This window comes from Mus caroli, unplaced genomic scaffold (assembly GCF_978045245.1).
Source record: "Mus caroli unplaced genomic scaffold, Mus_caroli_1 scaffold_6, whole genome shotgun sequence".
NCBI classification, from domain to species: Eukaryota; Metazoa; Chordata; class Mammalia; order Rodentia; family Muridae; genus Mus; species Mus caroli.
The window spans coordinates 23520050-23533421 of record NW_028227261.1 but is presented as its reverse complement, the minus strand read 5'-3'; the positions used below and the strand labels follow the sequence as shown (position 1 = coordinate 23533421).

The following is a 13372-nucleotide window of genomic DNA, read 5'->3' as shown; positions in this document are numbered from 1 at the left end:
AGACCAGGCTGGCCTCGAACTCAAGAGATCCGCCTGCCTCTGCCTCCCAAGTGCTGGGATTAAAGGCGTGCACCACCATGCCCTGCGAAACAAGAATCTTAAACAATACATACTTCTCATAAAAAGCAAAAATAGCCAGATAGCATTACGGTTGGGGAGAACTTGAAATGATATACAGTCTTGTAATCCAATCATGGTCCTTGGCAACCGCTTCTAGGAGAGCATGATTTACTCTACAAGTGTAAATACTTTTCCAGGATGTAGGTCACTTCACAATCATCACTTAGAGAACTGTACAACTCAAAGTAGCGAGAGAACTTTCAAGGTTTTTTTGTTGAAATTCACTTTATTAAAAAAAAAACAAAAACAAAAACCTCATGAACAATAAATTACAATACTTTCCCCCTTTATAAATTCTTCATAAAATATATTTGACAATTTTAAAAGAAACGTTTTAAAGTTGCCTTCTTTTCTGATGTGCTGATGACATCTTTTTTTTTTTTTTTTTTTTGACTATTTTGTCATGCTGGTGAATTATTTTGTAGCTGCTACAATAGTTTGATTGGTAACATTTTACAATTAAAAACAAAAACCCAGACCTGCAGAAAGAACTATTCTGTGCTATTTTTCTGACACTTAACACTTACTTCATCAGAATGACAAAGTATCCCTTAGCACCAAGAATCTACAGAACCCCATGTTTCTACGTGACAACAGGTGCAAATGAATAGCCTAGGAACTAACTGTACAACCCTACAGTGACTGGACACAGCTGCCTAGAAGCTTTAGTGGAAATATTTGGTCTTTTTTTTTTCAATTAAGACAAATTTCATAAAACACTAGAAACCATGGCAACAGACTATGAGGGATAACTGTTTATTGAGTACCTATTATGGGCAAGGCACTGTGCACAATTTCTTGATTGCATTTTTTCCTTTAGCAATTATCCAAAATTCCCAAGTATTACTCATCTTTTATTTCTTATACGTGTCTGAAGAAAGTGCATGGCTAAATGCCATTTTTAAAAAATGTTTTGTCTTTATTCTTTAAATTGTGTGTGCATGTGTGTGCATGCGCAAGTGCACATGGAAGCAAGAAGAGGGTATTAGGTCCCTGGGAGCTGGAGTTAGGTGGCTGTGAGCCACTCAACACGGGTGCTGGGAACGGAACTCCAGTTCTGTGCAAGAGCATCAAGTCCTCTCATTGGTAGAGTCCTCTCTCCAGCCCCACAACTGCAAATCTTAAATGGTTGTCGTATCAACTCAGCTTACGTGCTGAGCACACAGTAGGTACTTAATAAATACCCCTGACTGAACGAACAAAGACAAATCCCTGTCCTTTTGTTGATATCACAAGCTATTTCAGAAGACAAGGACTTAACGTTCTGAAGAAATTTCCTGATCACCTCACACCCTTACCGCTAATAACGAATTCTAATTCACAGATACAAATCTTTCAAAATAAATTATAACTGGGGCTAGACATTTAGCTCAGTGCTAACACCTTTGTGTAGCACAAGCAAGGCCCTGGGTATGATCCCAGCACCAACGAAAACAAAAGACAATTACTCATTATTTTCAAGGAGGCAGGATCAAAAGCTCTGTGCTCAGGACACCACGGCTTCAAGTGCACAGGTATTGGTAGAGCCGAGAACTGTTGGCACACATCACATATCAATCTGATGGGAGCCAAGTCAATGGTGATCCATTATCATGAGACTTTTTCTAATTTCTTGTAACTTAACCCACTGGTCAGATCTGTGTCAACTTGGTGATCCACAGGGTCAATTACCATGACGATCCAGGACATTTCTACCTCTTATTTCTGAAAGAATTCTTTTAGTTAAGTCTGTAAGTGATATTAAGTGATGTGACTTTTTCATTTGATAAGATTTTTTTTTTTTTAAACTAAAGCCTTTCGGTTCATGTTTTTACACTTCCAGATTAATTCAGTCTAGGAGTTTTACATATTTCATTTTTTTTTTGTGAGGTTTATCTTTTATCACCTTCTGAACACACTAATTGATCTGTTGATTTTGTGATGGCAGGGATTGAATCCAGAGCCTTGTACATGCCAGGCAAGCGCTCTTCACTGAACTACAGTCAGACCTAATGTGAAGGTATGGCGGTTCAAGCACTGAGGGGACAAGGAGAGTTGCTGATAACGGCAATATCCTGATAGTCTACTGCCTTTTGCATCTTAACGCTTAAAAAGATCCCCGTGGGGTCAGTGGTAGACTACTTCCCTCACACCTAAGGCCCAAGGTTCTACCCCAGCACCGGAGGTGGGCAGCTAGTGCCTTATAAAGCCTCACCTAGATATAATGGTAGCTTCTAATTCAGAAAGAATTTTTTCCTTGATGTTCCTGGATTAGCAAGAACAATCTGGAGGCAACCATGCAGTTAGAATTTCTCTTCAGGAGTTGAGTCTCTTGCTTTCTGACAGATGCCAGGTGACCATATGAAAACGACAACTTTTCTACTTGAAAAGCAGTTAAGGGCCTAGAATTTTATCCATTTGCATCGTCTCTCACTTTGGAAGAGAGCGACCAGTATTTGTGACAGTGATTACCAGTCCCATTACTGCATCACATGAGACAAGAGAAAACAGCATCACTGTCAAAGTGACAGAGACTCCAGTGATCCAACAGGAAGCCACACCAGGGCCAGCAACTCCAGGGTGAGCTCATTTGGTTTCTTCAACTTTTATGCTGAGATTTAGAAAAAGTCTTAAAACTCAAAATTAATAGTCAAGTATTACAGTTGTGTAACGCAATGTTTTCAGAACAGAATACGTCCTCAGGTTACAACAGATGCTCAAGCGCCTGCATGGCCCAGTGCAGTGGTTTAATTACTCAAACAAATGCTCAGCCACCTGAAGGTAGGCGTGAGCCGTGAGACTCCATGACTGATTCAACTGGAAGAGCTACAGGCCCTGCAGAGCTCTTACGCACCCTGCGGCTTACACCTGCTTAGCTTCAGTTATGGTTCGTCAGCCATTCTGACCCTCCAAAATGATGCCTTTAAAAAGAGATGTATACTGGGAAAACAACAACAACAAAAATACCCTTAGTATGTTTCCAGTAGCAGAAGGAGTAGGGACGAAGATGAGGGGTGGTTTGTGTGGTCTTTATCACCAATTTCATCAGCAAATCTCAAAAACCCAAACCTGTATCAAATAATTTAAACAGACGTGGCATTTTCGTCATGTGGAATGCAAAATGCACACATTCACATACTTACATATACATAAATATATACATATATGTTTCCTTTACAAAGCTTCGAAGGCTGCATTACCAGCATGCAAACCCCTTCTTCCATGGAAATGCCTAATACTGACAAGGAATGTCTAAAATACTTAAAGATATTTCTAGAAAATGGGACTTTCTTCTCTGCTTGGCTCCTAAGAGAATTTTTTTTCTGTCAACCTTTTACCAATGATCATTAAATAAAATTTTTTTACAGCCACATTGGTAATACACATTCAAAACATACAATAAAATGGCCTGCGTGGATTAAGAAAAATGAGAGAAAAAAAACTACCCCACAATAAAACCTAAACCCTTAGAAAGTGGAGTCTAACTTCCGTCTTCTTTTCGGCCGTGTGATGTATTTCCATTGACTCTGAAGCAGCACCGTCTAAGGTGCTTGCAAGCAGTAGGTCACGTCTCCCAGCTGCTGTCTTTAAATGCAATTTGGACTAATCTGAGTTCTAGTTCAAAAGCATCCGGGCGATCCTGAGGGTTTGCGGCCAGCATTTCCTTTATCAGTTGTTTCATTCGCCCATTCATAGACTTTTTCTTCACAGGGATGAGAAGTTCCATTTTGGGGTTTTCCAGAAGTGCCTCCCCAACAGGCACAATTTCAGTCCCCTGCTTTACGTAACTCCCCAAGAGCTCCTTCTTTGTCTCTGTGTCTATGAAGGTGATCCTCTCCAGCATTGCCCAGATGATAATTCCCAGAGCAAAAATGTCAGCTTTGGCAGTGTAGTGTCCTTCCCACACTTCGGGAGCCATGTAGAAGTCCGTCCCACATGCCGTGGAAAGGAAACATTTGTTTACACTGACAGGTTCTTCTGGGTTCTGCCCAGATGCTGAGCAAACTTTACTTAGGCCAAAATCAGCCACTTTGAGTGTGGGTTCCAAGTCACTGGTATCCATCCTGCTCTGAGAAATGAGGATGTTATCAGGCTTCAGGTCTCGGTGGATTATCTGGTTTTTGTGCAAGAAGGCCAGAGCACTGCTGAGCTGAAGCATGAAGCTGGTGTTAGTCTTTCGATTGGGTTTCCTGGACAACAGGTACTCATTCATATCTCCTCCGTCACAAAAATCCATCACAAACCACAAGTAATAGGCGCTTCTGGGATCAAAGGCAATTTCTCCTTTTAATGAAGTCTCTACAAGCTGTGAAGGGTGGGGAGAAGGGTAGTAGCTGTAAGATGCACAGAGGTTGAAAGGGATGGAGATACAGTCCAGCAGTTCTGAATTTACTGCTCTCACAGAGGACTGCAGCTCAGGTCCTCAACAAGCATGGTTGTGGCTCACAACTGCCTGCACTATCGCCCCAGTTTCCTGGCTTCTAAAGGCACCTGCACTGACACATACCCCTCCCCCAACATAATTAAAAATTAGTAAGTCTTTTTTATTTGTTCATGTTTTTGTTTTGTTTTATTTTTTGAGACAGGGATTTAGACAGGTATAGCCCCGGCTGTCCTGGAACTTGCTTTGTAGACCAGGTTGGCTTGAACACAGAGATCTTCCTTCCTCTGACTCCCAAGTGCAAGGATTTAAGACTTGCACCACCACCACCACTAGCTATAAGTCTTTTTAAAATATACTAAAAAGAAAGAAGGAAAACGTTAGGTCAATCTGCAGATTGCTGCCAGGCAAAGGTTTCTTTCTTTTTTTTTTTTTTTTTCCAAGACAGGGTTTCTCTGTGTAGCCCTGGCTGTCCTGACACTCACTTTGTAGACCAGGCTGGCCTCGAACTCAGAAATCCTCCTGCCTCTGCCTCCGGAGTGCTGGGATTAAAGGCGTGCGCCACCACCGCCCAGCCTTTTTGTTTGTTTTTTGTTTTTTCAGGCAAAGGTTTCTTAAACTGAATGTAGAGGTCACAAAAAATTGGCAATAGTAAAAAGTTTAGTGAATGTTTAGCTACCAAAAATTAACTCAAAACCAAACTGTATATTTACTACATTTACAAAGTTGCCTGTTCTTACAGCAACGTAATGGTTTGGTTGGGGAACAAAGACTTCTGATATCTTTCTACTGTCATTCATCAGCAAGCAAATAACCATAGTAATTCACCAGTGGGTTATTACGGTTTAACGCCTAAGTTAGGTACCATTTTTTTTTCTTCTTTTCTTCTGAGACAGGGTCTCAAGTAGTTCACAACGGCCTCAAACTCATTGTGTAGTTCATGGCTGGCCTCCTGCTTCCATGTCCAGTGCTGGAATTACAGGTCTGTGTGTCACTACACCTAGCTCAAGCAATCTCAGATTTAAGGCCAGCCTTGGTTATACAGTGAGATTGTCTCAGGGAGAGAGAAAGAAAAACAGAGGTTAAAAATTGCTTTTTGGGGCTGGAGAGATGGCTCAGTGGTTAAGAGCACTGACTGCTCTTCCAGAGGTCCTGAGTTAAATCCCAGCAACCTCATGGTGGCTCACAGCCATCTGTAATGGGATCTGATGACAACTTCTGGAGTGTCTGAAGACAGTTACAGTGTACTTACATATAATAAATAAATATTTTTAAATAAATAAATAAATAAATAAAATTGCTATTTGGCCGGGCAGTGGTGGCGCACACCTTTAATCCCAGCAGTTGGGAGGCAGAGGCAGGCGGATCTCTGAATTCGAAGCCAGCCTGGTCTACAGAGTGAGTTCCAGGACAGCCAGGGCTACACAGAGAAATCCTGTCTTGAAAAACAAAACAAAACAAAACAAAACAAAACAAAACAAAACAAAACAAAAGAAACAAAAAGGAAAACTTGCTATTTGAAGGCAGGTGTGGTGGCACATACCTGTGATCCTAGCACTACAGAAACAGAGGCAAGAGGCTCACTGGAAACTGTTAGGACAGAATTTCCAACAATTTCTGACTCTGCCTTAAACATATGTCTACCATTTTGTACTAATATAGTTATGTTAGCACTGTTCTCACCACTGATTTTTATAAACTACAAATCAACTGTGGAAAGTGCTAAAGATGCTCTATACCCTGAAGTGACAAATATCCAAGCCAAATTCTCTTTTTAAAAAACGAGTTTAATTGTGTCAGAGGATAACTCTCCTGCCACTCTGTGGGACCTAAGGATAGAAGGCAAGTTGTCAGGTCTGCATGTGAGTGCCTCTGCCCACAGCGCTATCTTGTCAGTCCAAGATTTACCTCTATGTAGAAATAAACAGGGACATTCACTTCAGTAGTGTACTGTTTGCTTTCTACTTTAATAAAAGGTAAAATCATATTTATACCAAAGGATTGCTCTAAAGTGACATTATTTATGACTCAGTATCAGCATGTTTGATTTGTTGATGTTTTACACACCCAGGGTTGTGCATGTTTTTCTGGTGAGAGGGCCTGAGTGGAAGGCTTGGGAAGCCCTGCTCTGGCCTGCTCTGCCAGTCAAGCCCTAGTCTCCAGCTTTAACTGAAAACCTCAAGAATATTTTATTTCATCTGTGTTTTTATATATGCATTAAAATTTTTTTCAGGGCTGAAAAGATGGCTCAGCAGTTAAGAGCACTGACTGCTCTTCCAAAGGTCCCGAGTTCAAATCCCAGAAACCACATGGTGGCTCACAACCATCCATAATAAGATCTGACGCCCTCTTCTGGTGTGTCTGAAGACAGCTACAGTTTACTTATTTATAATAATAAAAAAATCTTTGGGCAGGAGCGAGTGGGGCTGACTGGAGCGAGTGGGGCCTAAATTTAAAAAAAACATTTTTTTTTTTTTCTTTTTTCAGTACTTCAAAATGCCACCTTTGTAGCTGTATTTTGGAAAGTGCCCAACTGGCTGACATTTTCTATATATGTCGATAAAGCTGAGTTTTCTAACCACCTAGCTCATCACTTCATGAACATACTAAAATATAGAGGTATATAGCTTTTAAATTATATTTTTATGTGGTGTCTAAAAAGAACAAAAGGGGAAGACTGGAGTGAAGCTGTTGAGAACGAGCAACTGGTAAGTTTACGTTACAGTCGTTACACTTACTAATCACTATTACTACTTCGGTGGATATTCTGGAAAAAGCCAAGAACGGCTTCCATCTGCTTCCCCCAGCAGAGGGCAGCAATGGTGACGGCCTGCAGGAACCTCCTTGCTGTATGGTGTGCCAGTGCAGAGAGCCTGAAACACAGGTGTGCTATTCCTGACTTTAGTTTTTCTGTGTTTACCCTAAAATATAAACTTAATAAATAGCTTTGTATAAGGCAAAATACCAGTACTCAGACAATGGCTTAGAAGGTGGTGTATACGATACTGGCTTGCAAGAAGGGAAATATATAGTCTTCACCCACGTATCTGGATAATGCTTGCTAGACTCTGTAAGTTTTAAATAGTTGATAATCCTTCTTTCTTAAGCCCCTAGATAGGCTCTCACTCTGTACCCAGAGTCTGTCTGTAGCCCAGCCTGGCCCTGACGTCATGGACTTCTCTCGTCTTCTGTGTCAGGATTACACTATGTGTGCAGCATGTCCAGCAGCTCATAATTCTTCAGCCCTGAGATGTATCAGATTCTCTATTATATGTTCCTATACCATCTGTGTCTGTCATTTGTCTGACATAGACAGACTGGAGGGTGAAAAGTCCCGATGCATGAAGTTAGGCCTTAGTAACTGTTTTACATTTTCTCTCGGATGGGGTTTTTAGGACCTGGTTCAGTGATTCCAACTGAGAACAAGGAAAACATAAAAAATGAAAATTTATGAATAAAGGCCATGCATAGGGACTCTCTGATTATGTTACAGATTTGTTTATTGATTTTACTATACTGTTTTGATACAATTCTATTGATAAATATATGGTCAATTTGCTGGGTGTATGGTAGTGTATGGTTTTAATCCCAGCAGAGGCAGAAGCAGGTGGATCTCTGTAAGTGTAAGGTCAGTCTAGCCTACATAGTAAGTCACAGGTTAGCCAAGTCTACACAGTGAGACTCTGTCTCAAAAATAAATGAATAGATAAAGAAAAATCAGGCTTACTTAGTTTCAACACAGGTACCTATTTCCGAGTTCTTATATACCAAACTAGCGTCAGCCTCCTCTCTGACTTGTACGAGGTCATGGAAGGCAGAAAGGAACCACATATGAACAGAGAGCTACTAGAAAAGTCAGGTTATTTATTTCAAGACATTCTGACAACAGAAAGTGTCATGAATCAAACACACGTACCTAAGGCTTTATAGGGTAAAATTGATTCACTAAAGAGGCAACTTAAGTCCAGAAATCACTTTAGTCTGGTACTTCATGTCTTAAACTAGATAAAACCCAATTACTATTATGTTGCCACTAGATGTGGGCCTGGTACTGTGTCAAATGTGTTCGTATCTGTACTTCTCCACCTGAAGGGGTTGTGCGCCTTAGTCTCTACGGCTTAAAGGAAGGGAATGGAGTTTAGGTAGGACACCCCAAACCCTAGGCTCCATCTCTAGCACTGGCGAAAAAGGAAAAAAAGACAGAAATATTTCCAATATTTTTATCATGGCAACCTAAGTACTTTTAGAAAAGTAAATACTATAAATTAGCTTCTAAATTTCTAAAATTATTTTGTTTTGTGTGTAGGGGGAACTACGAAACACTCATGGAGGTATGAGAACAACTTCTCAGGTGTCCAAGTCCTCTTTCTACCATGAGGGACCTGAGGCCTGAACTTGGGTCATCAGCCCTGGCAACAACTCCTTTACCCCCTGAGCCTTTTACCACCCTAAACATCGTTGGTTTTTTTTTTTTTGTTGTTACTATATTTTAATTGTTAAATTATATTTACTTTCTTTATATATGTGTTTATAAATGTGTGTGTGTGTGTGAATGCTTACATGTATGCATGCCACAATGCAAGTGTGGAGGTCAGAGGACAGCGGACAGCTTCTGTCCTGGAGCTCAGGATTCAGCCTAGGAATGTCTTAAAGTCAATATACAGGTGAGTCTGGCCTTGAACTCTCCAGCCCCCTGCCTTTACCTTCCAAGTACTAGGACTATCGGCATGTAGCAATTTACTCATCTAAAGCTTATTATTTTTAGACCTGTGACTTAGGGAAATCCAGTTACCATGGGTGTGAATATTACTGATTATGCTATTTTTTCCTTGTCTTCTGAGTTTATTTTCAAAATAACTGGTTTCCAGGAACTGACCTTAGATGCTGGTCTCAAACCTCCTCTAGTTCTCATCTTGTTCTATTGCTATGCAGACTGGTTAAGTACCAGGCATAGCAGGTGGCTTGCTTTACTTTGAGGTATGTGCAGCACAAGTTTAAAGCAGACACCTCCTTCCTCTACAGACCTTTACGTACACTTAGCCATAGAACACCTGCCTCTTAGGAAACCAAAGCTCATCTGGCACTTTGGTTTCTCTTGCTGACCACTATTATGTCCATTTCCTATGTAGTGACACATACCTGTAAATAAAGGGAAGAATTAGAGCCGTGGGACATCTTTTGCACCATCCCATCTTTCTGTAGGATGCACTCTTCCAAGTGAATCACATTTGGGTGTTGGCTCTTGATACTGCTTAGTGCCCAGAACTCTCGAAGAGCTAGTTCAACATTTTCAGGCGCGTGGCATCGGATTTTCTTCACGGCTACTCTCGCAGAGGTCTTTCTGATGACTGCTTCATACACAACACCGTAACTACCTCGGCCTACCTCCCGTATTAGATCGTACTTTGGCTGGCTACTCACCATCTTCAAGGTCGAGGTTTCTGGAAAAATCAACAAAGTGCTCTGTTGAAATCAAGTGGCCCTATTGGCTTGCATTCTTACGCATGCTTTACCCATCTGTTTCACTTTCTGTGGTACTCAGAAGGTAATCAGCTATGCTTTGGACCAACCTATCAACAAAAATAAAGGTAATAGCACTTACCACGCATCATGAACTATTTCAAGAACTTTAATTTTTAAAGTTTTTGTCTTTGAGACAGGGTCTTGCTAAGTTTCCCTGGCTTGGAGCTTGATGTATGAATTATGCCGGCTTTGGAAGCCATGGTTACAGTACCATCACCCCTGACTTGTGTGTAAGTGCCCATGCCATGGCACACTCATTAGGAGAAAACCTTGGCTCTCCTGTCACTGCTACAGCATATGCCAGGGTAGTGGCCTGTGAACTTTGGACACTCTGTCTCTGCCACCCATCTCCCCACAGGAAGGCACATCTACCTTCACATGGGTTCTAGGGATCCAAATTCAGTTCCCCAGACTTACTCAACAAATGTTCTACCCACTGAACTCTCTCTCCAGGCTCCACCCACCCACTCCTTTTTTTTGAACAAGATCTCACTATGAAACCCTGGCTGGCCTCCAACTCAGAGATAAGCCTGTCTCTGCTTCCCCAGTGCTGGGATTAAAGATTTGTGTCACCATGCCTTGCTTCCAGTCTTGTTTTTTTAAGACAGGTTCTTGTGAATATGTAGCTCAAGACGGCTTTCACGTCTTTTAAGATTTTATTATATATTTTACATATCTGTGTGTAGCTTTGTGTAAGTCAGAGGGCAGTATGTGAGAGTCAGTTCTCTCCTTCTACCATGTGGTTCCAGAAACTGAGCTCATGTTATCTGGCTTGGCAGAACATAACTTTACCCACTGAGCCACCTCAATAGCCTTGGCTACCTTGGTCTCTGGTATTACAAGTGTGTGAAGTAGCCAAACCTGGCTACTTTATATTAAGTTCATTTAATCCTTAACTGCTTGAAAATGTCATTATTAAAAATATATATATACCTGAAATTTGAAATTTTATCAAGAGGTGGTGGCTCACACCTTTAATCTCATCGTGTAGGAGGCAGAGGAAGGCGGATCTCTGAGTTCAAGGCCAGCCTGATCTACAGAGGGAGTTCCAGGATACCCAGGGCTACAGAGAGACCCTGTCTTGAGAAGAAAACACACAAACAAAAGCAGTGAAACACAAAAATCCCTCACACTTAGAAATGCAAACCCCTGACTTTGGTTTTTGGACCAAAAATGGTCAAGATCACTGACTTACGTTTTGTTTGCAACAGTGTCTCAGGTAGCTCAGGCTACCCCTGAACTTACTATATAGCAGGGGATGACTCTACTCTCCTGCTTCCACCTTCCTAAAAATAGGGTTATAGACCTGCACCAGCATGCTTAGTTATTTGTTTCTTACAAAATGGGCACAAATAAAGTTTTTGCAGAACGGTTCCCTCAAAATGAAGTAAGTCGACTACCTTTTTATTGTTGTTTAGCATAGTTATTTAATTCTAGGTCTTTTCTGGCTAAAGGGGGAGCATCCTATACATCAAAGGGAATCCTCTGACAAAGTCCTTTGGCGCTCGACCCTGAGAAATCATTTAAAGGCAAGCTGGAGCACAGGCCCCACAGAGAAATGTTCTTTTGAGTGGAGAGTCTGCAGTATGCTCCCTCGCCCACTGTCACTGTCTTCGCCGGCCAGGAAGACTAAGATTGTATTGACATTGCACAACTAGGTAAACAAAGTGACTGTCCCGGGAACCCGAGACTCCCGGAACGACTACTTTAAGTTCATTGGCCAGATTTAAAAGAAAATGACTGTCCCTGACGTTTGCCCTGAGCTACTTCCTTGTATTGGTCGCCTACCCTTCAATTTCTTCCTGGATTCCCCAATGTCAGGTTTCCTGTCACGGGGCGGGACAGTCTGTCCTGCTCTGTGCTGATGCCCGGTTACTAGGCACTTCCAAGTGACTCTTTTCTCTGCAGCGATCCCCTGTCCTCTCCCACTTGCCAGAGTCCCCCCGAGGGAAGAACGCCTTCCTTGCACAAGAAAGGACGGTGTCTATCAAATCCTTGGGGTCCTGGCTGGAGAGACGCCCTGCTGAAGCATCCTCCGAGAACCCGAGCGCCTTACGATGGCACGTCTCGGACCCTCCTGCCTGCCTGCCTGCCTGCCATGCTCCCTCCCGGGCTGGGCACCGGCGGCTTGGACATGCACCTGCTGGTGCCGGGGACGGGGACAAGTGAGGCCAGCGGTGCTCGCTCTGTCGCCGAGGCGCGCTCACTGGCCAAGCAGCAAGCTCACTCCGGGCGGCCGTCCCTGGAAACCCCGAGGGACCCTCCCGTGGCCCCTGAGCGGGCCTCGCAGTCGCTTCAACTCCTGGCGGCTGCAGCCTAGGGAACCGGACTCCGGGAGTGGCCCGGGCGGGAACGGAGGCCGCAGTCCCCGGCCGGTGGCCGGCGCAGCACCGGGCCTTCCCGGGGATGACTCCGCTGAGAGGTCCGTGACAGGCCTGCTGGGGACAGAGACACATGCAGGGAGGCCGGTTCTGACTGCGGGGCATCCGTGGCACGGCGAAGGGCCAGGTTTACCTCAGGGCAGCCGCCGCCGCTTCTCCCTCTCATGAGCTCTGCAGGCCGCCATTATCGCGCAGCTCGCGCCCTCGGCCGCGGCGGCCTCCAGTCAGAAGCCGGCGCGCGCCCCCGTGGTGCGCGGACACACCCCCTCACGCCGGGCCCCGCCCCCTCCGGCTTGCCGTAGCGCGCGTGCGCAAGCCGAGCGCCGCCTGCTGCCGGGCGAGCGCTCGCCTCTCCTCGGCGGGCTCTGGCCATTGCGCTCCGCCGCTGCCCTGGCGCGGCGCACAGCCGAGCGTCTCCAGCGGTGTGCGCGCTGCAGAGCGGACCAATGCTGCCCTGCAGGGGTGGCGGCAGGGGACGGTCGCCCTCAGCCGCAGCGGGGGGCGCGTTCCGGGACCCCAGGGAAGCTGCGGCCGCTGGCCCGAGCCGGTGATGCTCGTGCCCCGTGGCGGGCTACGCTGCCCGCCCTCTTCAGACCTACCGAGCGGCGGGCTGGAGCGCGCGGTTCGCTGGGGCCGGATGCCCGGTGCATCTTCCTCGCTGGTGGCGGGACTGGGCGGCGGGTTCGTGGGGAGGCGCGGCCAGTGCTGGGAGGCTGGCTGCACCTACGTTCCGAGGCACCGAGCTGTGTTTGCGGGTGGCACAATGGCCCAGGCAGCGACGCGGGCCCGGGTGCGATCATCTGGGAGGATGCTGTCCCCTGCCCCACCGGCGCGGTGGTATCTCCCTTAAAGAAGCCGGAACCTCATTGTTCCCGGCCTTGAGGATCGGGGCGTCCTGCCGGGTGAGAGAGAGAGGGTGTGGCCTACCTGGCTGAGGCGCCCAGCCAAGCTGGCCTGAACCGGAGTTGGGACCCACGTAGGCGGTGTA

General features: G+C 44.8%; 1 protein-coding gene across 2 annotated transcripts; it reads right to left on the bottom strand.

Annotated features, from left to right (window-relative positions):
* Positions 1 to 339: 339 nt before the first annotated feature.
* Positions 340 to 13066, bottom strand: Pdik1l (PDLIM1 interacting kinase 1 like). Of its 2 annotated transcripts, none has more exons than XM_029476638.2 (3): positions 12984 to 13066; positions 9620 to 9921; positions 340 to 4405 (listed from the first exon to the last, which is right to left on the bottom strand). In XM_029476638.2, the coding sequence occupies exons 2-3, from the start codon at positions 9902 to 9904 to the stop codon at positions 3665 to 3667; spliced, it is 1026 nt and encodes a 341-aa protein (XP_029332498.1). In that variant the 5' UTR covers positions 9905 to 9921; positions 12984 to 13066; the 3' UTR covers positions 340 to 3664. The 2 variants fall into 2 exon arrangements, with proteins under 2 accessions (XP_029332498.1, XP_021016436.1); XM_021160777.3 differs by lacking the exon at positions 12984 to 13066 and adding an exon at positions 12518 to 12630.
* Between the last annotated feature and the right edge of the window lie 306 nt (positions 13067 to 13372).